Raw genomic sequence first — 26,568 nt, 5'->3', positions numbered from 1 at the left:
AGGAGGAGGCCGGGGCGGGAGGCAGGGCCAGCCACGGCCCCATAGCCCAGCCAAGCGGCTGAGCTCGGGCTCGGCTGGAGGGGCCGGGATTTGCTGGTTTGGCCGTTTATTTTATTTATTTATTTTTAATTTCTTTTTTTCCCCTCCCCTGCTTCCTTCCCTTCTTCCGCCTTCTCCTCCTTCTTCCCAGCCCTCTCCCGATGCTGCTCCGGGGGTAAGGACAGCCCTCGCATCCCGCCCGCGGCCCCGTCCCACTCAGCCGGGGGCAGTGAGGGGCTGCGGGGCGGCGGTGGGGCCCGGCCGGCTATCACGGGGATGCTCCTGCAGCCCCGGCCACGGGGGAGGCTCCTCCAGGGGTACCAGCGGGGACAGCATGCAGGAGGGCACCTGGGTGCCACCGGGACGAGTGCCACGTGTGGCCCCGGGGGCCGGGGCGGAGCAGGGGCTGGCGTCTGTCTGGTGGCACCTTTGGCGAGTTGTCGCCGGGAGGGATTTCTGTTCTGCGGAGGTTTGGGGCCCTGATTTAGCTCAGGAAGTGTCAGTTCCCTCCGGGTCTTCTTGCTGGGTGCCCCGGGGCACTCAGAACAGCGTGGGTGGGCACCCGCTTTGGGGATCCACCGACCCCGCATTGCTGCCCCATTCTTCCTGCTCCCCAGTGGTGCTGGCAGAGTGTCGGTGCTGTGGGTGGGTGGGTGGGTGCTGTGTCACCTCCCTGTCCCCTTCCCCTCCAGGCACACGCCGGTGGCATTGCCCGCTTTCCCCCCCGGCCAGGGCAGGCGGGGTGATGTCCTTTGCGGAGGCCCCAGGGTGGGTGCCGGCAGGGGCGAGGGCAGCGCAGGGCTCACGCCCTGGCTTTTATCCCTGCAGGACTCATGGAGGGGAGCCCGCCCGCCGAGGCGCGGCGCCTGCCGCGGCCCCCCAAGCAGCACGGCCGGAGCCCTGCCCCCCTGGAACGTCCCGAGCCCGCCCACGGCCCCCACGCCGTCCTGGAGGGCAAGGTCAAGGCGCTGAAGGAGAAGCGGGGCGGGCGGCCCGGGACCCCCGCAGCTGCCCCCGAGCGCCCCTCGCCCAAGAAGCCGCGGCCCCGGCGGGGGAAGCCGGGGGCGGAGGGGGCGGCGGTGGAGCCGCGGGCTCAGCTCCGGACCTACCTGACGGACGGGCTGCTGGATGGAGCGGAGCCTGCCCCTGGCAGCGCCCCGGCACCCCGCGCCGGCACCCCGGGGCTCTGGAGGGTCCCGGCCGGCCCCGAGCTCCCTCCGGAGGGGGACGGCAGGTCCTGGCGCTCTGCCTCCCCCCATGAGAGACCCTCCCTGGATGAAGGGGGCCGGACCCCGCTGCGGGACTGGGGGCGTCCCTCTGTGTCCCCCCGCACGGCGGAGAGCTGGGGGAGGCTCTCTCTGGCTGAGCGGGTGGAGAGGAACCGGCGGCTGCTGCAGGAGGTGCTGGGCCTTGCCGCACCCGGTGTGTATTCTGGGGAGGTGGTGGCTCTTTCAGGACAGCTGGGGGAAGTGGCGGGGGAAACCTTTGGGATGATGGGAGTCCTCAGGGCCAGCTTCCAGCCTCCCCCACTGCGGGTGCAGCTCCCTGCCGCCTCACACCCCAGGGCTGTCCCATCCCCTTCACCAGGTTGTAGGAGATGCTTACGAGTTGTAGGAGGTGTTCACAAGACGCTGTGGGTGATACCAGTCTGTCCCCTCTGGTATCCTGGTGAGGAATTCTACTGCTAAAAGCAAGAGCAAGAAACTCAGTTTTGGGGGCGCACCAGGTCTGTGGTCAGTACTGTCCCTTTGCAAGCTGCCCCCAGAAGAGATAATTATTTTATCCTTTGATAGCATCCGCCTCAGTGACCCCATGGCCTCATCCCCACAGTCCCACACCTACAGCCAGGTGCTGTTTGCCCCGTGTTCCACTCCTTTGGGATCTCCCAGAGCCCAACTGGTGGGACAGCCCTGCGGAGGGTGTTGGGATGGGATGCATGTGGTGTGCTGTGAAGAGGGTGGGGGCTGCCATCCAACCAAGCTAATGCTGTTCCCTGTCCTGCATTTCAGAGATGCCAGTGAGTGACGGGGACTGGGACTCGGGGGTTTCACTGCAGGATGCTGAGGGCTGCAGGTAAGTTAGTCCCTTGTGTGGCAGAAATGGACCTTTCTCTCTTTCCTACTTCCCAGTCTTGTATTTTAACTGCACCCTTTGAAGCAGCTCCAGGGAAGGGCTGTGGGGCAGCTGGTGAGGGAATGTGTGTGGACCCCGAGGATGCTTTGGTATGACAAGGGACAGGAGCTGGGTGTCCTCCTGATGTCTGAGCACAGGAAGTCCCTGCCAGGACGCCAGGACAGGAAGGGAAGTGGGGAAGAGGATGGGACACAAATTTGCTCCAGGTGCTTAAGAGGATCGAGGTGGCAGGAGTGTGTAATCTTGTTGGACTAATGAAAAACCTTAGAAGTATGGACTAAAAATAAGGAGGTGGCATAGGCAGGTGAGAGGCTGGGGGCTGCCCAGGGTAGAACAGTGAGTAGGGAAAGGCCCCCCCCCCCCAGTATTGTGGTCACTGGCTCTACTTTGCTCTGCTCTGGCAGCTGAATCAGTGATGGGGGTGCAAGGCAGAGCTGGGGATGCAGCACCTCCCATGACCAGGGCAAGCAAAGCCTGGGGGAAGCACGGGGCCTCCCATGGTGCTGCTGTGGGTGCCAGCGTGTGTCCACTGTGCTGCACTGAAGAGGTTAAGGCCAGGCTTCCCGAAGAGACTGCCTGAGCTGATTATTTTAATCAGGAGGATTAGAGCCATGGCCAACCGGGAAGGCAGTGCTGCAGCAGGGAGAGCTGACAGGTTCCTCACCCTGCAGTCAGAGGGGACTGGGGGTGCGGGGAGAGACCCCCCTGCAGGAAGGGAAGGCAGCAAGACGATCAGGCCAAGGGGTCACCCCAAACCTCCCCACCGCCGTGGGATTTACACCGGTGGGGATGGGAAGTAGCGCCTGCCCCCGTTTCCCTGCCCACGTCCGGGATGCCCGTGCCACAAAGCACTGCCTCGGCTGAGCCTGTGCCCGAGCGGTGTGGGTGCTGAGCCTGCCCCCAAAGTCTCACCTGGTGCCGGGGGATGAGGGGTGCCTGCCTGGCCATCTCCCGGCGCGGCTGCCAGCCCACCCGTGAATGGCGGCCGAGCCCCATTTTCCCTGGGCAGAGCAGCCTCGTCGTCACTGTTAAAGCACGTCTAATCCCTGTTATTTTTTCCTAATCCCCCTCCCCGCTGCGGGGCCGCAGGGCCTTTGTCACCGGGCAGGAGCTCGAGCTGAGCCCGCGGCACGAGCAGGCCAAGCAGCTGCTGCAGCGCGCCCGCATGAAGGCTCGGACGAACCCCCTGCGTGCCAGCCACGACATCCTGCTGCTCCCCGCCGCCGGCACGCACCCCAGGTCAGTGCCGCCTTCCTGCCCCCGAGGTGTTCCCCGTTTTTGTCCCGCTTTGAGGCACAGCCGCAGCCGGGTGTTTGGAGCGGGCACATGTGCGCAGGCACGCGTGTGGAGCCGGGATCCGACCCGCTGCGGTGTGGCCTGGGTGCGCCCGACCCCTTTGCACACTGTGTTTGGGAGGCGTTTGGTAAACTGCGTTTTGTGATCGCGCGGAAGTATCGGTGGTGGGAGGATAGCGGTTCCCACCTGAGGGGGAACGTATTCCCTGGAGAGACTCGCTGCTGGAGGCTGGACCGCAGCGGCGTCTCGCCGTGCGCCAGGTCGTGTGCGACGGGGTGTTCCCGGAATGATAAATCACACGCCTCGGGGCAGGGAAGGGGCGATGGAGGTCGAGCCGTGGCAACAGGAAGGCGCCGCAGCCTCTCCGGATTTCAGCTTCAGGCTGGAGGGAAGCAGGGCTGTACACAGCCAGGGAGCACCAGGCGGACTTTCCTCCTTGCCCCATCTTTTGCACTGGGTGTTCCCCCTCCCGCCCCGCTTTCCCAGGGTTGCCGAGCAGCCCCTGCAGCTCGCCTGCGTCCGTCTGTCTGTCCCCATGGCAGGGAGCCCAGCGGGAGGCCGAGCGTCGCCCCGCGGGACGGCGGGAGCTTGAGCGACTCGTCCAGCGGGGAGTCGAGCTGCGGGCGGCCGCGGCGGCCGCGGGGACCGTCCCCGTCCCGCGTCCGCTTCGAGGACGAGTCGGCCCGGGACGCCGAGGTGCGGTACCTGGAGCGGCTGCAGCTGCGGCACCGGCGGGCGCTGGGCTCGGCGCTCCCCTCGCCGGAGCCGGCCGGCAGCAGGCAGCCGGGGGACGGCGCTGGCCAGCCCAAAGCCCGCAGTGGCGACCTCGTGGCCGGGGGCAAGTGCAGCGCCTGCGGCTCCTTCCTTGGTGCTGCCGCCGGGCGGGTCGCGGACACGCAGGCTGCTCCCGACGTGGCCAAACGTAGCCCTGCGGCACAAAGAAGCGTCCCAGCGGATGGCAGAGGGCTGAGCGCAGCCCAGACAGAGCCTAAAATCAGGCCTCTGGGCCCCGGAGGGTCCCCGCTGTGGATCCTGCCCTCCCGGCAGCGCATCCACACCGAGAAGATCAAAGAGACTTACATCGGGGATGTCACCTATATTGACGAGGTGGACTCGGCCCTGGAGAGCACCGACACCTCTGACGGCTGCAGGACGGACAGCGAGGAGGCAGGACCCCGCAGCCCCCACCTGCGGGGGCACCGGGACCCCCGGGCTCGTGACCACAGAACTACCCGTGCTGCCCCGCAGCCAGAGGCGAGGGCCAGGAAGGGGACGTGTGTGGCCAGCGGTGCCCCTGAGGATGGGGACTCGGGTCCAGGGCCTGTTGGCACCCCACCACAAGGAAGAACTAGCAGATGGGAAAATGGAGAGCCCCGTCGACATTTGGGGGACAGCAAGGGAGTGGGAAACACAGCTCGCCCCCCGCAGCATTCCAGTGAGCCCCTGGAGCCTTCTTCGCAGCTGAGGACCAGCACCCCCATTCCAGGCACGCACGTCCCTGCTCCCCCTCCTACCAAGAAGGCCTGCGCCCAGGTGCCTTGCAGGAAAGCCCTGTTCTCCAGCAGCAGCCACCAGGTGTCGAGTCAAGGAGTCCAGGGCCCGCAGCCGGATGCCGGCAGCGCCACTCCATCGCAGCCCGGGGGCAAGGCGGGGCCTGCCGAGCGGCGGGGTCCCTGCAGCTCCAGGTGGCTCCCGGGGAGCCCCCTCCGTGCCTTGTCCACCAACAATTGCAACAACACCCACGGGCAGAGCACCCCGGGGATGGGCAAAGGTAAGAGACCCATGCGTAGGGTGCTGGGGTGGTCCCCAATGAAACAGGCGTGTGACTGTCTCACTGTGCTTCCAGGTTCGCTGTCACACCCCGCTGCCAGCCCTGTCACCCCCGTGCCCTCCGAGGCTGCTCGTCCTGCTGGGGAAGGTGCTGGGGTGCCGGGAGCGCAGTCACTGCAGCACCCGGCTGGGAGAGTGCCACATGGGTGAGTGAGCACGGGTGGCTGTGGCATCCCAAACCATGCAGGCCTGAGCATCCCTCCTGGGCACTGCAGGAGCTGCTGGGTTGAGCTCCTTGGCTTCAGAAACCTCCCAGAAACCACAGTATGGGGGTTGCAATGTGCCCATGTGTTGCCCATGTGGTTGTGGGGGAGCTGCATTTCCCCACATCTGGTTCTGCCAGGGGTATTCGAGCAGATGTGACTGAGGTGTTTCGCTGGTGTCGCATTCTCCCCTGTTGAGGAAAATCTGCTGCCCTGGGGCTTTCCAAGTGCGATCCTGCCAGCCCTGTGCCTGGTGCTGCATGTCTCAGCCCAGCAGGAAAATTCTAAGGTGGTGCTGGGTCCTCTGAGCCCATTGACAGGATGTGATCCCATGGGGCAGAGCAGTGGACTTCTGAGAGGTGTTAAACCTCTGAAATAATGGAGAAGACAGAGAAGGAGCCCTTTGGGTCACTTTGGGTAGTGACAAACTTGTGTGTGCTGGGTCCCTGCTGCGGGGAGGTGGCTGTCCCTGATCTCACCGTGCACGCTGATCTCACTGTGCTGCAGCTCTTCTCAAGGCTGCCGAGGCGGGTGCAGGATGCACCCCCGGTCCAGAGGCAGCTGCAGGTCCTGCTGCCCCCCCAGACACGCGGTGTGTGACCACCGCGCCTCTCCACCCAGGGAGCCGGGGCGGCCGGTGAGCCGCAAGGGCAGCAGCGCTTCGGCGTCGGGGCTGAAGAAGCTTCTGTGCAGCCTGAGCCAGAGCACCAAGCAGCGCCTGGGCCGCTTCCGCTGCTACAGCATGGAGCAGCTCCCAGCGCCCGGCGGCTCCCCGCGGGGCGGCCCCAGCATCAAGAAGTCACCGTCCCTGCAGTCCCTGCAGCTGGTGAGCTTGGACATCGCCCCATGTGGGGGGTGCCTGTGGGGAGACCATGGGGTGGCGCAAGGGAAAGGATGCTGGGCTGGGATGAAGTATTCCTGAGTATGGATTTATGGCTCAGGTGGTAATGGAGGGGTGTAGGGGGATGCGCCACCCCAAACCTGCTGGGGTTGAAAAGCCTGGAGCCAGCTGGGAAGGAGGGAGAGAGGGGTGGTAGTGGAAGCGCAGATATGCTCATCCCTCCTCAGCAGTGAGCTGGGGAGTGCTCCAGGGGGGTGGGATGTCCCAGGTTCCTCCACTCTCTCAGCACATCAGTGGGTGAAGCACTGCCGTGCTGCACAATGTTTGTCCCCGTCTCAGTCAAGTGTTTCTCCCCAGGTGTCACCCTTCAGCCAGCCCCAAAAAGCTGCCTCTATCCAGAGCCTGCATCCCCAGCTGGGCAAGGCACCCCGTGCCAGCGCCTACCTCCTGCCACAAGCCACGGCTGACAGGTAGGACGGGGCCTGGCACATCCAGGAAGGTGCCCAGGAAGGCTGTTCTGGGGTGCAGTGGTGGCTCAGTGCAGCCAGGGGCTGCATCACCCGGTCTCCAGCAGCTTCCCTTGTCCCCACTCACCCATCTTCCCTCTCCCCACAGGAAGGGGGGCTCAGGGCCGCAGCGCTCACTGAGCGTGGAGGACATCGGGGCGCCCGGCCAGCTGCGTGCAGTGGGGCGCGTGGTCGGAGTCTTCCCTGATGGCACCAGCCAGCTGGAGCTGCAGCGACCCCCTCACGGCGCCTTCGGGTTCTCCATCACCTCCGGACACGGCCGGCCTGACACAGGTATTGTGGGATCATCCCAAAGCTTTGGCACACCACGGTCCCTCCACGGTGGCTCTCGTCCCACCCCAGGGGCGAGCTTGGGCAGCACGGGTGAGGAGGGTTGCTCCATTGCTGCTGAGCCCCAAAGAGGTGATGTGGGTGGGGGGACGCTGCCATGCGTGGCTTTCGCCACGCACAATCCTACGTGTCCGTCGACACTTGGCTTGGGACACACAGCCCACGCCAAAAGCTGTTTATCACAGGTTTGTTTCTGTGCAGCCCCTGGGCACCCCGGGGGCAGGAAGGGCTCTCACCCATCCCGTTCCCTCCACAGGTGTCTATGTGCAGGAGATGACAGATGCTGGCACAGCCAAGCTCTACGCGGGGCTCCTGGGCGTGGGGGACGAGATCCTGCAGGTCAACGGCGAAACCGTCTCGGGGCTGGGGCTGGCCCGGATCCGTGAGCTGCTGCTCCAGGCAGACACCCTGTCCCTGCGCGTGCTCCGGCACCGCCCGGTGCCACGGTAGCCCTGGCACGGCTCCTCGCTGGAGGAGGAGGATGTCCCGGTGATGGGAGAAGGACAGTCACCCAGGAATGTCGCAGGATGCTGCAGAATGGCACGGCATGGACCAAGCTGCCTTGCGGTGTCAGGACCTGCCCAGCTCCACTGCAGTGGGGGCAGGTGGCTTTCCTTGTTCCCCTGGGAGAGAATGTGCGACCAAGGACCCCCCAGAGTCTCCACGAGCTGCCCAAATGCGGGGGACAGGGGACAGCCTGGCCCCAACAGAGCTGGAGGGGTCTGTCCTGCTGGGCACTGGAGTGACCAGCATGGGGACACCCCATCTCCATGACCCCAGGAGACAGAGGGCTTCCTGCCAGCGCTGCCACCTTGTGCTGGAGGGCTGGTGAGGTTCTTTTAAATTATTTCAAACTGAAACCCAAAAATACATTTCTGCAATAACAAAACAGCGCCCTTGGCTTGTGGCATGGAGGGGCTGGGGTGGTGCTTGCCTTTGCTACGTGTTTTCCCATGGCCCTGCTGCTCCACCGCCCATCTCCTGACTGTGCTGTGGTGCTGGAGGGGCCCAGGGCAGGTAGACGGGGTGCTCAGCCACCTGCAGGGCTCCTTGGGGATTTTTGAGGGGTTCTTTCTTCCAGCCATGGAAGGCAAAACACATCCTTGGAGTGTCTCCAACAGCAGTGGCACAGCAGCAATGGCTCCCCTCTGCATGGTGGTGCCCCACATCTGGGTCTACAGTTGTCTGCATCAACCCCACATCTGGGCACAACTCTCCACAATGCTGAGTTGACCCCAGAAACTGCAGATGCTGCTTATGCCTCAAAAACCAGGACGGTGATGCCTGGCAAATGCTGGTGGGAGAACTTTTCCCACTCCCTGGTGCCAGGAGAGATTCCCAGCTTGTCCCGGGAGCAAGAGTCAGGCAAGAAGGAGCGGAGACCTACGCTGCTGCACCTTTATTTAGTGTTAAATGGAGGGGCACCACCAGCGACAGAAAAGCAAATGTACACAGGGAAAGGGACCAGAGACACTCGGGTGGCTTGTGGAGATGTCAGCAGCTGGGCCACCCCCTGGACTACCAAAGGAGTGGTCCTGCACGGGAATCGTTCCCGAAGGATACACAACCACGCTGGAAGTAACGCCGGGATCAGAGGTATGCGAACAGCAGCGAGCCCTGCTCCCTGCCCAGACCCGCGCTCCTGGGAACCTGCTCTTGGAGAGGTACAGACCCGCGGAACGGTGCGGACGCTGCTACAGCCGGCCTTGGAAAGCAGACACCACCTATTCCCTGCAGGGATGCTCTGCAAGGATAAGGAGTCACTCGAATCTTGAGTGCGGGTGGGCGCCGAAGCACCACGTGTGCGTTACAGAGGAGCAGCCGGGCGGGCGGGCGGGGAGGCTCCGTCCGGCCCCGCGCGGCTGCGGAAGGCACGGAGCCGCGGCTGTGCATCCAGCGCCTGCGGGAGGGACAGGGGGGCCACGCAGACCTCGGAGGGAGCCACGAAGCCGGGGCGGGAGGAGTGTTCAGTCCCGGAGGTAAAGCCAAAGATTCTAAGGCGGGGGGGGCCCACGATTTTGGGGGCGATTTGCAATTTCAGCAGAAGTCTTTGCATCAGTGCCAATTAACTTCCTCCCCCAGCCCCATCTGGGAGCCATAAGCCAGCCTGTGCTGAGTCTTTTCATGTTGGCAACTTAAAATACGGGAGCAGACTGGAGTAAGAAACCGTTTTTGCTTTCCTCAAGAGTCACCCCCTATCCAAAAACTGGTTCTTGCAGCACAGCCCCTCTGCCTATTCCTCCACAGTGACACTGTCCAGGTGAGCTTTTTTCACATTTTTGGTATTGCCCCCCTGGCTACTCCACATTCCCTGTAGGGAATCTGACACTGCTGAGACAACTCGAGTGACAAACAACTGGGAGGTAACAAAAGGACTGGGAAGGAATATGAAAACATGATCTAGCTTTGAATCTCCTGCCTTTTGGTTGCTTACAATGGACGTGTCCAAAAAACAGCGGTTGGGAAAAATTAAGACATCCTATTTACAAGTTCATATACACTTAAAATACATCACTGAACACTGTTCCTCTGATCATGTGTGTCGTGCACTTGCAGAGAGAACGTGGCTCCAACGGTCATCGAAAAAAATCTTTAGAGTTTTTTTTTCCTTAAAAAAAATAAGTTATTTTAGACCTGACAAATCACTTGCCAAAGGGAAGCAGCTGTTAAACAGAAGCAGTGACTCAGTTATACAAGGGCAAAGAAAGCATCAGTAAATGAGCTTTAAAGGCCTGTATAATGAGGGAGGCAAGTTTAAAAGCTTCAGGACTCTCCCTCTCTGGCTCAGGGCTGATTGCCAGCCCTCCGTGTGCAGCACCCCCAGGTTTAAAGCTCTGGGGTGTCTGACGGGGCCTGGGTGGCCGATGGCAGGACACGAGACCCTACAGCTCTGCCCAGTGTAGAGGGTAGGAAAGCTCTGGTAAGGACTCACTGTGCTCTGCTGGCAGTGAATTGGTGCTGCAGAGCCTGCCCCCAGGAGGCAGGGAGGGGCAGGGGGAGCAGGGCGAGGGCTCCCCTCCCTTGCCCTGACGTGAGGGGTTTCACCCTTCCCAGTAATGCTTGAGGCTGGCACTGGCAACGCAGTCTGTAATGCTCAGTGAATTCAGTAATTCCTCCCCCTGTCCCATCCTCCCCAGGGCTCGCTGCTCTGCGTCCCGCCGGCTCCTACCTGCACTGGGTGGAAGCGCGGGGGGTCACGTCCCCCTCCAGCTCCACGGATCCAGACCTGGAGCCCAGGTCCAGACTGCACTGCAGCAGGGGAGGAGGCAGCTCGTGTCCTCCATCCCCTCCCCCCACGGCCAGGGGAGATGTCGGTGCAGCCAAGCCACAGTCCTTGGAGGAGGATGGTGAGAGCTGGGTGCAGGTGTTCCTGCCAGGGATCTCTGTGGGCGGACGGAAACGGGGAAGAGTTTCATTTCCCCATGCTGCCGGGGCGAGGGGGCGGGGAGGGGGCGTCCCAGGAAGTTCAGTTTTTGTCATCACAGGACAAAAAACAGGATGAGCACCACTAGCAAGATGACGAGGAGGACAACAATTGCACACCACTGCCGTCGATCTGGAAAGAAAAGGAAGCATCAGTCTTCCTGCTTTAGTGGAGAAGGAAAATTGGGGGAGCATTCTTCTTCATGTAACTGCAAGGAACCAAATTCAAGCTTAAGCCACAAAAAGCCAAAACAACAATTCCTGTGGGAGAAAAGCTGTGGTGCTGTATATTACGGTGAGGCATTCTCCTCCAGGATATACTGGGGTTTGGGAACAGCTGTGGGAATTCTGAGGCTTCTTCCCAACCAAGTTCAAGTAACTTTGACAAGCTGGCTCAAAAGCACAGAGCCGCAGCGCTTGCTGTTCATTCATGGTGTAATCTGTTTGCCAGAGGAACGAGAAGGGATCCGGTGCAAGCTGCCCTGAGGAGCTCTGCCAGGAAGAGATTGTGGCGGCTTCCCTTAGAACGGGGCCAGGAATAAGGTTTTCCTGGACGTCTTTATCCTTCATTGGCTCAACACCACATCACCACTGTCTGCCCCCTGAGATGATGGTGCAGCAGTGGGGACAGGGCTGCTGGCATCCCCTCAACTCCTAGGCACAGCACCTACCCCAGAAAGAGTCCTCCTGCTCTCCCTGGCATAGGTGATTCCAGCAGAAATGCTCTTTCACAACACTCAGAAACACTCTGCAGAGATCCATGGGTTTTCCCAGAGGAAAGGGCAGAGACACAGGGTTCACCCATGGTCGTGCTGCTGCTGAGCTACTGGTGACCCAAAGTGCACCGTTAGCACTCCAAGTGGTCTCTCTAGGGCTGTATTCCAGCACGTCATAAATCCCCCGGACAGACTAATCCTGCAGAGCAGAAACGCTTTTCCTCCTGACAGGCTGCTGCCTTCCCAAGGTCCTGAGCACCCACGGGAGAGGGGTGCTGGAGGAGGCGCTGGCCGGGCAGGGTGCCAGGCTCGGAGGCAGCCGGCAGTGCGGGACTTCCCAGCAGCCAGGCCGGGCTTCCTGCTTGCTCTGCCCGCCAGCCCCCGGCTTAAGGCACAGCCTTATAAGGACTTTTCTGTGGGCTCGGCACAGAATTCAGCTCTTTTCTCTACCAGCTGAGACAGATGTGATGGACAACAGGCCTGCAGGCGCCAGCAGCCCCAGGGCAGGTGGGATCTGGGAAGGGGATTGCCGCCGGCATTCTGTTTAGGGGGAAGCCACACGGTGGCCAGTGTTTAATGGCACCTTGACAGCTTTTGTTCCACAGGCAGCCCGGGAAACTGCAGCAGAGCAGGAGGCTGCAGAGCTTCCCCTCCCACCAGCTAGAGGGGGAATTTCCCAGCAGTAGCAGCGTAAATAGAAAGGCATCTGTAAATAAAACAAAGGCAAGGGACTGGCAGCAGAGCAGTGTCTGGGCAAGACCAGCTGCCAGGCTTGGAAACCTTCCTCTTCTTTCAAGAACTGAGAGCTGCTCCCTTCCCTTGGCTGACTGGGTGGAGGCACAGTGTCCCAGTCTGAAGATCCAAGGGCTTGTTTCTCCCTTTCCAGGACTAGTTCCCACTTCCCAGGACCTACCACTCGTCATGTGAGACACTTTGGCAAGCTTCTTCATGACGTTATCAAGGCGCGACTGAGTGCTGTCTAACTCGTGGGAGAAGTCATCCAGCATCCTGAGGACACAGAAGCAGGGCGCTGGTCAGCATGTGGCACATCCCCTGGGGATTCTGCAGCATGCTCACACACGTGGATCAAGACACTGATGTGAGCAGAGTATCACCTTGGCAGACAAAATGAATGTGGGCTCTTCTCCTGGAAGCACCCAAAGGAGGGGAAAAACCTGCTGAAACAGCAGCTCTGCTTTGGTGGGAAGTAACTTGGGATTCCTGCCAGACTGATCCTCCCTGTGTGTTTGTGGCTGAACTCTACACACATCTGCAACGTGAGGAGCGGGGTAGGAGCTTCCTCCTTACAAAAGGAAAGTCTCATTTATAATCTGTGATTAGCAGAGACTGGTTAGATCTATGTGTCAGCTTGGACTTTAAATCTCTCGTTCGGTCTTGCAGTTTAAAGTAAAATCTTAGTTTCAGTCATGTATCAAATGGGAATGAATCTGCAGTTGCTTTTAAGGTGCTTTTCAAGCTCTGCATGGAAGTTACCTTTCTACTTCCTCCACACAGCGACTGTAACGAATCTGAAAGCCTTCCTGAATCCATGCTTTGTCAATGCCAGTGCGCATCCAGAGTCAAGGTACCAAAGCAATTGTCTCCAGCCAGTGGGACTCTAAAGCTTAATGCATTTGAAAGGACAGACTCCCTCATTTGGAGTGCCAGGGCACTTGTTAAATCTTCATTCAGTGGGGAAAACCCTCACTGTGGCAGTTAGGAGCTAATCTAGCAAGCAGTGATGGCTTGTGTGATGATCTAGAAACAGAGACGCCATGCCAACCTCCTCTGTGAGAGCAGAGGATTCTCATGCTGCACAACTTCACACAGGAAGGAGGTTGAAAGTTCCTCCTCTCCATCAAAGATGCAATCACTTCACAAGGGACATGGCGCTCCAGACTCTCACCCACCAAACAAGGAGGGGTTTTAGGCATGAACCCTTCAAGCCTTTCTGGAAGCATAGCTGTTAGCCTGCACAACTGGGACCTTGTTTGCAAAGGACAAGAACTGGGAAAGAAATCTAATTTATATGTAAATGGATGGATGCAAAATGACTTTGTGAGCTGCCCTTTAACCCCTTTTGTGTGGGTGAGGGTTATTTTTAAACTTCAGTGATGAAAAGCAGCCCTCTGCTGTGTGTTTCAGGGCAGAGCTGAGAGCTCCTGGCCCCAGCAATTGTCCAGGGGCAGCACAAAGCCCTGTAGAGAGGAGAAGTGGCCAATACCTGCATTGCACAGCACCTCCCTCCCTTATCTGCTGGCTGCCTGTGGGGGATCATGTGAAAAGGAGAGCAGGAAAGGTAAGGTGGCAGCTAAGCCTGCTCTAGACGCAGGCTTCTAAAGGAAGGAGGTTGCAGTTCGATCCCTGCAGACTGCAGTACAAAATGCTTTCCACAGGCTGGCAGGGAGAGGCTGCGTGAGGGACCAGTGAATTCCAGGCTCCGCCAGAGGCAGAGACAGGTGTGTGAGGACACCAAGCCACGTTGCAGCCAGCCCCATGCCAGGTTTTTGCCACCACACTTACACTGCTTGCTCTTCCAGCTCCCCGCCAATGCGCTGGGACATGTTCTTCAGCACCCCGATGCTGCCAGAGACCAGCTCCAACTGCTCATCCTGCTGCTCCACAATCAACTGGGGCAAAGAGAAGGGAAACAGGCAATTACAGATGTGCTGCCTGCAGCTGGGTTGGAGCGGGACCGTCCAGTGGACAGGCACTCGCTGCTCAGCCAACATCAGCTGTGAGGCCTGGGCTCAGACCTAAGCCACCAGGAATGAGGAGAGAGTTCCTAAGAAATGCCAGAGGGGAGACAACCGGGGGAAAGCCTCCATGACATGGCATCCACATGGCACAGGAGGCAGCAGCCTCCAGATATCTCTACAAATCCAGTCTCAGCTTATCCATGCTGCACGCACAGCTAAAGTTACTTTGGAAAGCTCCAAGGGCTGGTCATCAAAACCTTGGCAAGGTAAGCAAGCCAGGGAAGCACACTGATGCTGTGTGTGGGAAATGCCACCTGGAATGTGCCGCAGCCAACACGGGGTTAATGCAAGCAGAAGGCTGTTGCAGCTTTTACAGCTAAGAATAGCCAGCCTGGCTCTGAATGTGCCAAAGGAATAAGTCTGCTGCTGTTTTAAGTAGTTTTCAGGGCACAGTCACGCTAAGGATTAGCTTTACCCTAGTTACCTATTTCTGAAGCTATTTATCTCCCTGCAGTCAGTAGGTAAAATGTGTCTGGAAGCCGAGGTGGCACCACGGGTCAGGAGCTTTAGCAGAGTTTGCCACCTCCGAGTCACTGCCTGTGTCAAGGCCCTGTAAGTTCTCCGGTCTGTGCCTGGCCTGGGCACTTCTCCAGGCAAACTCCCCTGTCAGCTGGGAAGTGCCTCACCAGGGGTTCTCCCAAGCCCTCACACAGCCTTTTTCACTAATCTCATGGTGACAAAAGCAGGAAAAGGAAGGAGGCGCGTGCTCCTGCTCCTGCTCCCAGCCTGTTCTGATGGGAGATGCACACAAACACCACCAAACGTTTTTTAACCAGGGGAAGTTGCATAAGACAAACGGGTCCTTTTCTTTTTGCAGTGTTTCTACTCTTCCAAGGATTTCAGCAATCCTTGTACTATTAAATCTTAGTGTGCTACATCTTCCAGATTGTGCCGACTGCCTCCTAAACAGAAGAAGCCTCACGCCTCCAGGGTTAAAAACTTTGTGCTGAGATCACCCAAAGCTGTGCTGCACAGGAAATGCATGCACAGACACATGCCACAAGCAAAGAGGAGGACTGACAGGCTCCTGGAGCCAGACCAGTCCCCCTGGCACCCATTTGGCAAGCAAAGCTATTTAGTCTGTGATGCCAGCTGCCTTACCTGTTGTTGAGCTTGCTGCTCCTCAATGAAATGTGAATTTGCTAATTGCAGCTCCCGGTCCAGACGGCTGTATTTGTCAGGTCCAGAGCTCCAACTCTGACTCCCACTCTCTCCCAGGAGTGCCTAAACAAATGCAGAGAGCTCTTAGCAACACCCTTGTGTCTGCTCACAGTCCACCTAAGGGGTGAGATGGGAAGGCAGACAAGGCAACACTCGTGTACGCATGCACACAGCATCTCTCTCCTCCTGCTCTGTTACTACTCAGCCAAAGTGCTGTCATGAACTAAACCAACACAGAGCCAAAATGCCAGCCTGGGAAGTCTCTGCAGCCTGGAATTGCAGAGATGCCTCTCCAGCAGCAGTAAAGCTGGAGTGCAGCTGACTGACAATGCATGCAGGAGGCCTGCACAGCACAAAGGACTGGCAGAGACCTGCTCAAGAGGCAGCACTGTGTTCTAGGACATGTGAGCTGGGAAGTGTCCGGATATATTGTGTTAAGAGATGTACAGCTCCAACTGAGCACTCTGCTGCTAATGACAGGGGCTTAAGAGGGTCTGGATAAAGTACTTAACCAGTTGAGCTGACAGTAAAATAATGCAATATATAACCAGAGCAGTGCTGTATGCTTATGCTCTATGATCCAGGCTGCCTATCCCCCCAGCAGGCTCTTCAGCTGTCAGCATACAAAGTTACTCTTGCTACCTGCCCTACAACCTGAACAGAGAAGCTGGTGCAAAGCCTGCTGAGGTTTGGCTCTCTAGCCAAATATGTCTGGTCCCTAAAAGGGGAACAACCTAAGCTACAGATGCTGGAGAATGAACATGACCTGCAGGTAAGGAACTGCACCCTGCAGCTCTAGGGAAGGGTTAGGGACTCTGCCCTCCAGTGTGGAAGCCAGGCTGACTTGTAATAAGACCATCCTGCAGCTCCTGGTCGTGGGCAGGATGGAATAACTGAGTATTTGTCAAGAACAGCAAGACAATGACCAGGCTGCTCTGTCAGGCTTAAACAAGATGGTCTCTATGATTCATCTGACTTATGAGGTTCAAGGAGGGGTGGGGAAGGTTTCCCCAGACTGACATGCAGGAAGTGAAAAGAACATCTGGCTTTGTCTGGCCCCAAGACACTAAGCAAACTCCTGGTCCCTCCAGTTTGTGGCAAGGGCAGCCCCTTTTTATTTAATGCAGTGCACTAGCTCTGCCTGCAGCTTCAACAGAAAGGGCCTGTTTGCCAGCCTGGGCTGTGAGGGTCAGGTCATTGCTAGCCAGCCCCTCAGACACAAAGCCCAGCACAAGCCTTGCTGTCTGGAATGAAGGAAAGGGGCTGGGAAGGGAAAGGAAGGCAGCAAGGGGAAGTCAGTTTTCCTGACCAGATGTCGCTGCATGAGCTGGACCATATGGTCTCCTGCAGCTATCAGGAACCTCATGCAAAGGAAAGCAGCAAATCGCAGGGAAAGCTACAGGCTTATTTTTGATCAAGTGTGTCAGGGACTTTGCTGCTGGAAGTGTTTGCCAAGCACGTCAATTAACCCTGTGACAAGTTCAGGAATGAGTTCTGTGCTTCTCAGTTTGTTTTTGCCACTTGTGGTAAGGTTGATGTAGTACAAACAATTAACTGTATGAAGCACACATCAGCTTTTACTGGAGTGGGTCTGGAAGTCAGCTCCACTATCTCCTTACAGCCTCCTCCCCATCAGCCAGGAAGGAGCCAGGAAAGCTGCATCTATTTCTATTCCTTAGATTACAAGTGCAGACAACATGAGACTCCTTGAGCTCCTTCCATCTTCTTACATGGCTATTACAAGAAGCAGCTGCATGAAAGGATATTGCACCATCTTGGCTCCTAAATCCAGCAGAGTGCAGGATTACGTTCATTGACATGGATTCTGAGCCGGTTCCCCCCGAGGAGGAGGAGGAGGGAGATTTCCCTTTCCATGGGATGGTGCAATGCTGACAGTTGTAAACAACCAGCTCTGAAGACAGAGACAGATGGTGAGTGCTGACTTACTGCTCTGAGAGAGGCTTGGGAGAGGCTGGCAGCAACGTGCCTGAGAGAACCGGCTCTCCCAGGGCAGCCAAATGGACATGGTTCAAACACAGCTTTGGCTGCAGCTTGTGAGCCCCTTCCCACACCACAGGTCTGGAAGGGGAGGAACTCCAGACAGGATATACATTGTAGCAGATATACATTACACATTTCTGGTTCTCACCTGCCTGTTTTTTCTTTCAGCCAGTGCTTGCATGGAAGAGTTTGACATCTGATCCTTCATGTCCTGTTTGTTCAATAAAAGAAGCAGCATGTGAGCATTGGATTTGAGGTGACAGATTCAGGGTGCTACAGGGCTGTCTATACCCAGCAAGGCTTCTAAGAGCAGGAGTGAGGGAAGGGAGATTTTCTTTGAAATCCCACACTTTAGAAAGTCTGGAAATATACTGTAGAAAGCTTCATTGTTATACTAATACTGGAATCAACAGTGTTGAGGTATTTTGAAAATATTCCTCATTTATTACTAATTTTGCTCCACTACAACCAGAACCACTTTGATTTGTATGATAAACTAATGTTCCTGTTGACAGAGTGTAAGGAACCGTTTGTCAAAGCCTTGAAGCCAATAACCTCCTGGGCTTTATTCCCAACTGCATCTGGTTTTATATTCCATAGTATGAGGTAGATTTCCTGTCCTGACTGCATCATGTTTCCTCCTACCAATGAATTTTTGCTGTGGAGTTCCTGCAGAAGATCACTAACCACAGAAGGCTCCCCATCACAATGTAACATGACCTAGTTTTCATAAATTAGCAAGTAGTCAACGTCATCTGGCAGAGGCTGATCCACCAGCAGAGTCCTGATGACACCAGAGCATTCAGGTGTGTTTTACTGTTCAGAGATGTGCAACACATCAGCAAAGAGCACCACCACATCCCATTTGGTTAACTCACACTGGCTGCAGTGCATCACAAATTCTCCCAGGGAAAGTGGAAGTCAGCTGCACAGGGCCACTTACAAATTTCATTTCCCAGTGGGACACTGCTCCAAAACCCATTAGCCAGCATTTTTCAGCCAGGAGAAGAGGACCAGAGAGCAGGCTTGCCTGATCCTGCCCGTTAGGGAGCGGACTACACCAAGGGCAAAGCAGCAAGCATATGCCTGCTACCTGGGGTAGTGGTTTTGGGATCAGTTCCCAGGCAGCAAGCCTTAGGAATGGAACCCAGACCGCAGGACTGCAGGTAGGGTAACAGGCTTGCTGCCAGCCACACCAGTGCGTTCTGTGGAGCAGGAACATCAGAGTCACGAGGGGCAGCAGAAACTCAGTGCAGCCATTAACAAACAGAAAACTTCCTAACAGGCAGCTTGTTACCAAGCAGTGAAGCTTTTCGAAAGATGTTTCTTCTCTATTTGTTACCACCAAGTTGTTAAAATTCCCTTTTTGCTTCTCAAGCATAAGCTTGAACTAAAAAAAAAAAAAAATCTTCCTCAAGTCAAAAATAAATCCAGTGTTGTTTGGACTATTTTGCAGGGGTAGGAAGTTGAAGTCACCATGTCAATAACACCAGGCTTCAACCATCTGTCAGTGTTCAAAGTGGTCTCCCAGTGCTACAGATGGCTGGGACAGTCACGATTTCCCTCAACTCAGAAAGGAGGCTCCACACTGCAGCTGGGTCTTCGCTCTTCCCCCCGTTACCGCAGGCTCCCAGCTCACTGTTGCAAGAGCAGTGCCAAGACTTCAAGAGTCAGCAGCATAAAAGGAAGAAATTCCATGGGGCATCTGCACCCCCAAAGCCTTCTCAGCAGCTCCAGGAGGGAATGCAGGGGGAAGAGGAGGGAGCCTGAGACTCGCAGGTAGCAGGTTTACTCTCTGCTCTCCACTCCACCACAGAACAGCCCCAGGCTTTCCTTTTTTACCCACCCAATGCCCCCCATGCCTTCCCCAGGCCCTGACCCCCAGGGCAGGTTCCTTACCCTGACCACCTGCCGTGTGCTGGTGATGAAGGCTTTGCGGATTCCCAGCTCTGTGGCATCGAGGTTGAATTTCCGCGGGTTCGCCTCGACAATGCCTGGGCACCGAGTCAAGGAGTCCCCGGAAGCGGTGTTGGGTACACAGTGGAGACACAAACCCTGAGCCTGCCAAGCGGCCGCTGTGTTGTGCCTGTTCCCAAAATTGGATTAGCAAAGTACAGCACGCTGGATGGAAAAGCAGGTATGGAAGGAATGCGCCGTGCAGCTCGTGCACACTTACAAGGTTTCTCTTTTTTTTTTTTTTTTTTTTTTTTGATTCTGTGATGCCATGCAGTGTTTTCAGGAGCACTCCGAGGAACACAAGGGAAAAGGTGTATTTCTGGAAGCCAGCCTAGAGAATGAACTGACTCGCAGAAATCCAGATTCACATGACACAACAGGCTTTCTAGAACAAAGCATCTTAGAATATACCGTGCAAAAAGGGAAACAAAAATGCAAAAGGAAAATCCTCGACTTAATTTCTCATTTGCAATTTGGGAAAAGCCGATGTGAACTCAAAATTCAATCCCAAACAGTCCAAATTTTTGCAGAGTGACAAGCACTGGGACTCGGCTACTTAGTACAACTTGGGAACTGCAACTACCTCCAAAGGGCCACAAAAAAGGATATTAATGGTCTCATCCAAGTCTTCCAGGTCCCACTCGATGCTCCGCAGGTTGTTCCTGAGCTCATTAGTGGTCCAGTCGATTTCTTCTCTTGTAGCTATGGAGGGATCTTGCAAGAGCTCTGTCCACCTCTGGAAGAGCCCCTGGGCAGTGTTCACAGCTTTCTGCACCTCCCTGCAGCCAGCAGGAGAGTGAGGAGAAGCTAAGAATTATCATCAGCTGCCCTGCAGCAGTCACACTGGGACAGCCCTGTGTCCAGCTGAGCAGGGATGCCACAGCTTCCTCCCAAACATCTTTCCTTCCAACAACTTCGTGTTTATTTTGTAAAATAAGGATTTGCCCTGTATCTTGCTGCAGCACGAAGTTACTCATGAAGGGACCTATTTCTTCAGGGGAAGCTGCTGAGTGTCACCCAGGCAAGCCAGGGCAGAGGGTATGAACAAGGCAGCTCTTTGGCAATCCATGCTTTGCATTCCTCTCTCAACAGTTTTCCTCTCAAGGCCCTTAACTACCCATGTAAGATACCCCAGGGGCACACAGCATTACAGGAACTGTCCCCAAACCACAGCCAGGCAGATGGAGTGCAGCACTCTTTATTTTAATACAGCATTTAAAAAATACACAGCCCTACCACGCTGGCTTAGGAAACAGAAGTTTTTTCTGCTGCTCTAAGCTCTTTTGGAGATGAGTGCATTCACAGCAAGGGAAAACATTGCTGACAGCTCTGGTTTGGGGCAAGCAGGTTTGTAAATTTGGGTCACAGGCTCTCGGTGTGGTTATCTGCATTTACAAACTCTACGGTTCCCAGCTGCTCCCCCAGGATCACAGGGAGCTGGGATTAGGAAGGGAGACAACATCAGACTGTGCTGGTGTCCACCAAGAGCTTGCACACAACAGTCAGTCAGATGTTTCACCCCAGGGAAGGAAAGCAGGGGAGTTCCAGACATGAACTGAGGTGCCGGGACTGCAGCTCTCTCAGTTCCACCAGGGCCTGAACATCTCCAACTGCTGTCTAAGCTGCTGTTTCTCAGCACTCTGATGCGTGCCCCTCCTGTCCTCGCACGCCTACAGCTCCGAGTCTACCACGCTGAGTGCCCTAAAGTCAGCAGCCTGCACTGAGGATCTGGAAAACTTCATTCCTTCCTCTACTTGCCAGCACAAGTTTTGTTTAGTTTCAATTTTTTTTCATCTCAACACACTTGTGGAAGTCCCCAGCGAGAAGAATGTAAAGCAGAGCTGGATCTCCTCTGATGGGAGGAGTTACAGACACCAGGAAAGCAAACTAGTTAGCGATTCTGGTGGCTACACTACCACCAGCCCCTCTGCCCGACCAGGTAATAATAATTAACTCTGGGAGCGGCAGCACATCCCCCTTTCCCCTCCCTGCCCTTCCCCACAGGCTGGGAGAACACCTCTGGAAAGTTTGACAGGACATTCGCTCCCCACCCATGGCGACTCCCACACTTTCCTCTTAGCATGAATTCAACCTAGGAGAGGGATTCACTTTCCCTGGCTGCAGCAGCATCCCTTCCCACACTTATTCTCACATGGCTTTCCCAAACACGCCACCCGGAGCCCCTCTGCTGCTCCTCAGGGCTGTTTCGGTGTTACACGGGGCAGAAGACCAGCCCCCAGCACAAGCTGAAGGTGGCCCGAGAGCAGTGTTTAGTGACTGAGCTGCTTTCACAAAATCACAGAATGACCGGGGTTGGAAGGGCCCTCTGTGGATCACCCAGTCCAAAGCCCCTGTCAAGGGGCTGTCACCTAGAGCAGGGGACACAGATGGGTTTGGAATGTCTCCAGCAAACTCCATGACCTCCCTAGGCTGCCTTTTCCAGTGCAGTTCCCAAGGCATCACTGCCACCTTCATTGTAAAGAAGTTCCACCTCAACGTTGAGGTGGACCTTCTCGTGTTTTAGTTTATGGCCATTGTTCCTCGTCCTGCTGCTGCAAAGGGTCTAGCATCATCGTCCTGGCACCCCTTAGAGATATTGATATGCATCGATGAAATTCCCTCTCAGTCTTCTCTGGACTAAACACTCAGCTGCTCTAGTCCCTCCTCACCAGAGAGATGCTCCAGACGCCAAATCATCTTTGTGATGATTTTTCATCCACCTGCACTGGAGTCTCTCCAGTAGCTCCAACAGAGCTCCTTTCACCCTATTAATGACAATTTTCCCGTGGCCACCTTCAGCTGGTATTTCCCTGCTCTTCTCCGCAGGCTTCCTCTCATGGCCATTGTTTCTCTCACAGCTTGGTCCCTGCTCCTCGCCACCTTTCCCCACGGCCACCCCCGCGGCCTCCAGCCGCGAGCCCCCAGCCCCGGTTTGCCCGCTGTCCCCAAGGCGCACCTGCAAGGCTCGGGGGCCCTCACAGAGCCCGGGGGAGGCCCGGCCGCGGCCCGGCACCTGCCCGCCTCACCCCAGCGCCTCCGCCGGACAGGCCCCGGAGCCCGCGCTCAGCCCCTCAGCAGCACGGGGGCGGCCTGGCCGCCATTTGCCACCCCTCCCCACAGACCCTGCCCGCTGCTGGCCCCCTCGCTCCGCGGGCCTCCCGCGCTGCGGGGCGGCCGTGGCCGCCCCCTCGGCGCCCGGACGCGGCCCCGGCTCGTTGCGCTTCCCTCTCCCCGCGGCCCGGAGCCCGCCGAGCGCGGCGCTCACCCCTTCACCACGAAGAAGGGGTCCTCCATCGACATGGCGCTGCCGCCGCCTCACGCCACGGCCGCCGCCAGGCCACGCCCCCTATACCAAACCACGCCCAGACGCGACGCCCTCTGTCGGTCACGCCCCCGCGGTGCGCAGGTGGGGCGTGGCGTAGTGACGTCATCCCGTCATGGCGGCGGCGGGGAGGGAGGGGCGTTGTGCGCTGCGGGGTCCGGCCGCTGTCCCGGCTCTTCCAGGGAAGATCCGTAGCGCTCGGAGGCGCGGTCACCCGCGGGATCACACACGGGATGGGTCAGGACGGAAGGGATCGCGACTGGTGCCACCTCCCTTCTCATCGCGAAGCACATGGCGCAGGGTTTTGTGCCGACGAGTCTGGGAGGTCTCCAGTGAGGGAGAGTCCGCGACCTCTCTGGGCGGCCTGTGCCAGTGCGTGGTCACTCGTACAGTGACTCGTACATTCCGTGTATTCAGGTGTACATCGGCTCCTGCCCCTTGCCTCCCAGGTCCTGGTGGTTGGCACCTCCGAGCGGAGCCTGGCTCCATCTTGGCACCTCTTCCTTAGAGCCCGGAGCTGCACACAGCGATCCAGATGTGGTCTCACCAGGGCACAATAGAGATGCGGGATCGCCGACCCCAACGCCCTGCTCTCAGCAGCCCTATGATGACAGAGGTGGTTACACCTTCCCGCAAAATGCCGTGGTCCACAGTCCTTAGCACCTCTGTGCTACCAGCAAGGCCACGCAGAAGGTGGTGTATGTCCCATTCCTGGTGTTCTGCAGGTTAAAGATGCCGATTTTTCTTTTTTTTATTTTAGAGAGCTAAAAGCAGCCTTCTCAGTGAAGAGAGGAAATGAGGTAAGGCATTCAAGCACCATCTCCTCACATACCTGCAGTTAGCAGCAGTATTGTTCATGTCAGACTCTTCAGTGTGGAAGAAATTTTGTGCCTTATGCCAAACCCAGGACAGTAAACTCTTTCACAGGATTTGCAGTCTTTAAAACCTCATATAAAAACCACCCAGCCGGCCTCCTTCGCCCAGATTCATGGAGCAAAACATAAACGTTGGCCCTGTGGGATTCTATCCCTGCCACGAGGTCCCCAGCAGGAGTGGCTCAGCCAGGCTGTGTTCCCAGCCGGTGTGGGAGGAAGCAGAAGGGAGCGACAGGCAGTCTGCTCGGCTCCTGCTGCCCTTCCTGCCCCGGGAAGGCACAGGCACCGCTTCCTTCCTCCTGCCTTGTGTGGGGTGAGAACAGCCCTGTGTCGCTTGGATGTTGTCCATCCCCGGGTGAGAATCCCTTCTTCCCTCATTCCCACCTGTTTTAAATCTCTAGGCTCTTTAGTAGCTGACAGGAGGAGGATGATACCTGCAGAACTCTGGGAGATGTTCCCATCCATGGACGCACAGCAGAGGGATGTCCCTGCCTTACTCCCATGTGGGTTGATTTTGCAGAGGCTTGGCCAGGAGGAATCCCCCAAATTTTAACCAAAGAGTACATCCTGGTCTGCGCTTCCCAAAGGTGGCAGTGGTCCAAAGGCAGGGAACGGGCACAAACCCCGTTTGCAGAGGTGCCTCCTCAGCATGGGAACGGGATACCTGGCTTTTGCAATCCCAGCAGCTTTCCTCACACGCACCCAGGGCTGGGAAGGCTGTGGCACATGTTGGACCGGTTTCTGCAGTTCTTGGGGTGAGAAATCCACCTCCTGCTCCGGCCAGCCCCACGCCAGGAGTGGTGCAACAGGTGGCAGCTTTAGGGCTGGCATTTGCTGGCCCTTCCTTGCTGAATTTGGGATGACTTTCCCACGCCAGCAGGTTTTGGGGCGTCCCTGCCAAACGTGTGCTTAGCATGGGAGGTTCCCTCCAGGAATAAACAGTGTTCCAAGGAGTCGCTGGTCCAGTTTGTCTGTCCCTGTCCCACAATGACCTTGTGCTCCCCAAAACCTGATGATCCTCCTGTGACTTCCACCTGTACCTGAAACGTTCGCTGCACTGGGAATGGAAGAGGGAAAATGTCCTGTAGCCTCTTAGAATTACTAGCCAGAAATCCTTCAATACATTCTGTGAACACTCAATTCACTTATTTGAAAATGTTGGGGTTTTTTTACAGAATCACTTGTATTGGAAAATACCTAAGGTTGTTGAGTGCATTTGCAAAAAAATGTAAAGCTTCACAGAGCTATTGAGGGCTGAAAATAAGGAGTTTTACTGAAATCTAGGGAAGTCATAAACTTTCAAGGGATAAAAGAGACTGCCTGGTCTTTGATGCTAGAAATTCATTTATGTGATGTAGTAAGTAATTTAGATTTTTCACCTGAAAACCACTCCAACCACGCTGCAGTTTGTATGTTTTAGAATGCAGCTGTTTTTTTGCTATTCCATATGTGAAGCTCTGATTTTGGGCTTGGAGGCAGCGAGGATTTTTTTGGGAGCTCTTCAGCATGCTCAGCTAAGCGATTCCTGCTGGGAGAGGAGCGCTGGGTGCAGAGCACACAGCTGCAGAACTGGTCAGGAAAGATCTGATTAAACATTTCTGCACTGTGAAAAGTGCCAACTCATCAGAATCCCAGCTGTCTGCAGGGAAGAGCTGGGCTCCCTGGAACTTCTATCAGGAAAATCTTCGTGGCATGTGTGTACATGCACGGGGGGTGTGGGATCCCATCCTAGCCTGGTGCAAAGAATGTGCAGTTGGTGGAGAAGAAGTGCCTTTTATTCTCAGGGAAAAGCTGGATTGGTTTGAATTTGGATTTATAAAAGTAGACTTTTAAAAGGGACTTTCCCTTCCCCACCCCTGAAAAGTTTAACAGCTAAAGGAAGAAGCCATAAAGGCTTTCGGATGCTTTGGTGGTTTTCCTCCTCATTTTCGTTTTTAGTGATAGTTGAAAATTTTCAGTGGTGGTTTTAAGAGGATGAGACAAAACACTGGTCTGGAGTTAAATATTCAGTGTTCAAGTGAATGAAATGGGGAAATTAAATTGAGGAAAGGCAGCATTGCTTTCTGCAGGATGAATCCCTGGGATTGCCTGCCATGGGATGCCAGGGATGCTGAGAACTTACGTGGATCCAAAAAGAGATTGTTAAATTGCAGAACCAATGAGGTCCTAGACTGCCAGGGTCCTTGTTATGGGTTAAATTAGAAGGAACTTTTCCCAGGCAGCCTTTAAACCCTAAAAACTTCCACATTATCCCTGTCTCCATGGATGATGTCTCTGGGCTCCAGGCTCCCCACAAACCATGAGAAGGACAAGGTGGTCAAAGGAAAGGCCTTTCAAGAGGGAAGGGGGAGAGATCAGCAGGAACTGAGGCAGTCAACGCCTGCTGGCAGGCACAGATGTTTAATTTCGGAGTTTTCCTTGGTGGGAGGAGGGACTTGACACAGAGAGGATCTGCTCTGCCCTTGCTGCTCTCAGCGGTGGCTGCTACTCTGTGGTGTGATTTTCTGGCAAGCCCCAAGGTCCCCGGTCCCCCGGGGGGACCTGGAAAGAAGCGGGAAGCAGAGCAGGCAGCTCCATGGCTCAGGAGCATCCCTGTGCCACCTCCCCATCCCACCTCAGCGGGAAGCAGTCGCACAGAGGACACGTCTGCACTCCGGGCCCGCGGTTGTCATTTGCCCCATGGCTACAAGGAAGGTGACATTGAGATACAAGGAGAGGGGGGGAAAATAATTAGGCTGAGACTCCTTTGGGCAGACGAAGTGCCCTGCGGATTGCCGAGCTGCGGCTGCGGTTGGCTCCGTGCGGAGTTCCCGTGATTAATTGGAGATGTTTAGCTCCAGTCACCGAGGCTGCTGCCTGCTTTAGCTCAGAGATTGCTGGGGAGCAAATCCAGTGAAAAACATGGGCTTTGCTGGGCTGCTTATTTATACCCTGGACACAAGGCAGCCTTTGGAAGTGGGACAGGACCCATTGCAGGCATATCAGAGAGGGAAAAAAAAACATACAGGAAGGTAGACTACAATAGAAGGGTTGTCTGATAGGAAACCCCAGACAAATACATGCAATTTTTTTCCCCAGGAAACCCAAACCAGTACCATAACACAGTGAAAGATGTGGGGTCACATTTTTTTCCAAGGGAAACAGCTGCCTGAAGAA

General features: G+C 56.4%; 2 protein-coding genes across 3 annotated transcripts; one reads left to right on the top strand and one right to left on the bottom strand.

Moving 5' to 3' along the window:
• Positions 1-872: 872 nt before the first annotated feature.
• On the top strand, positions 873-7,649 carry KIAA1614 (KIAA1614 ortholog). Its single transcript, XM_062497299.1, has 9 exons — positions 873-1,461; positions 2,049-2,112; positions 3,262-3,411; positions 4,011-5,239; positions 5,315-5,444; positions 6,123-6,327; positions 6,700-6,812; positions 6,958-7,142; positions 7,456-7,649. The coding sequence occupies exons 1-9, from the start codon at positions 873-875 to the stop codon at positions 7,647-7,649; spliced, it is 2,859 nt and encodes a 952-aa protein (XP_062353283.1).
• A 947-nt stretch (positions 7,650-8,596) lies between these two features.
• On the bottom strand, positions 8,597-22,529 carry STX6 (syntaxin 6). Of its 2 annotated transcripts, none has more exons than XM_062497459.1 (8): positions 22,481-22,529; positions 19,813-19,994; positions 19,159-19,253; positions 17,408-17,470; positions 15,199-15,321; positions 13,862-13,968; positions 12,252-12,346; positions 8,597-10,755 (listed from the first exon to the last, which is right to left on the bottom strand). In XM_062497459.1, exons 1-8 carry the CDS (start codon positions 22,513-22,515, stop codon positions 10,679-10,681), a joined length of 777 nt encoding a protein of 258 aa, XP_062353443.1. In that variant the 5' UTR covers positions 22,516-22,529; the 3' UTR covers positions 8,597-10,678. The 2 variants fall into 2 exon arrangements, with proteins under 2 accessions (XP_062353443.1, XP_062353442.1); XM_062497458.1 differs by having other exon boundaries at positions 19,825-19,994.
• Positions 22,530-26,568: the final 4,039 nt, after the last annotated feature.

Source organism: Cinclus cinclus, chromosome 8 (genome assembly GCF_963662255.1).
Source record: "Cinclus cinclus chromosome 8, bCinCin1.1, whole genome shotgun sequence".
In the NCBI taxonomy this organism is placed as follows: Eukaryota; Metazoa; Chordata; class Aves; order Passeriformes; family Cinclidae; genus Cinclus; species Cinclus cinclus.
Note: the sequence above shows the minus strand (reverse complement) of the source record. Positions and strands in the feature narration are given on the sequence as shown.

Excerpts from the sequence above, each read along its gene's own strand:
- KIAA1614 (XM_062497299.1), top strand. The coding sequence starts at position 873 with ATGGAGGGGAGCCCGCCCGCCGAGGCGCGGCGCCTGCCGCGGCCCCCC. Across the intron at positions 3,412-4,010 it reads GCCGCCGGCACGCACCCCAG|GGAGCCCAGCGGGAGGCCGA; the intron begins GTCAGTGCCGCC and ends TCCCCATGGCAG. Across the intron at positions 6,813-6,957 it reads CCACAAGCCACGGCTGACAG|GAAGGGGGGCTCAGGGCCGC; the intron begins GTAGGACGGGGC and ends CTCTCCCCACAG.
- STX6 (XM_062497459.1), bottom strand. The coding sequence starts at position 22,515 with ATGTCGATGGAGGACCCCTTCTTCGTGGTGAAGGG. Across the intron at positions 19,995-22,480 it reads CCCTTCTTCGTGGTGAAGGG|GGAGGTGCAGAAAGCTGTGA; the intron begins GTGAGCGCCGCG and ends TGCTGGCTGCAG. Across the intron at positions 15,322-17,407 it reads CTGAAAGAAAAAACAGGCAG|GCACTCCTGGGAGAGAGTGG; the intron begins GTGAGAACCAGA and ends GCATTTGTTTAG.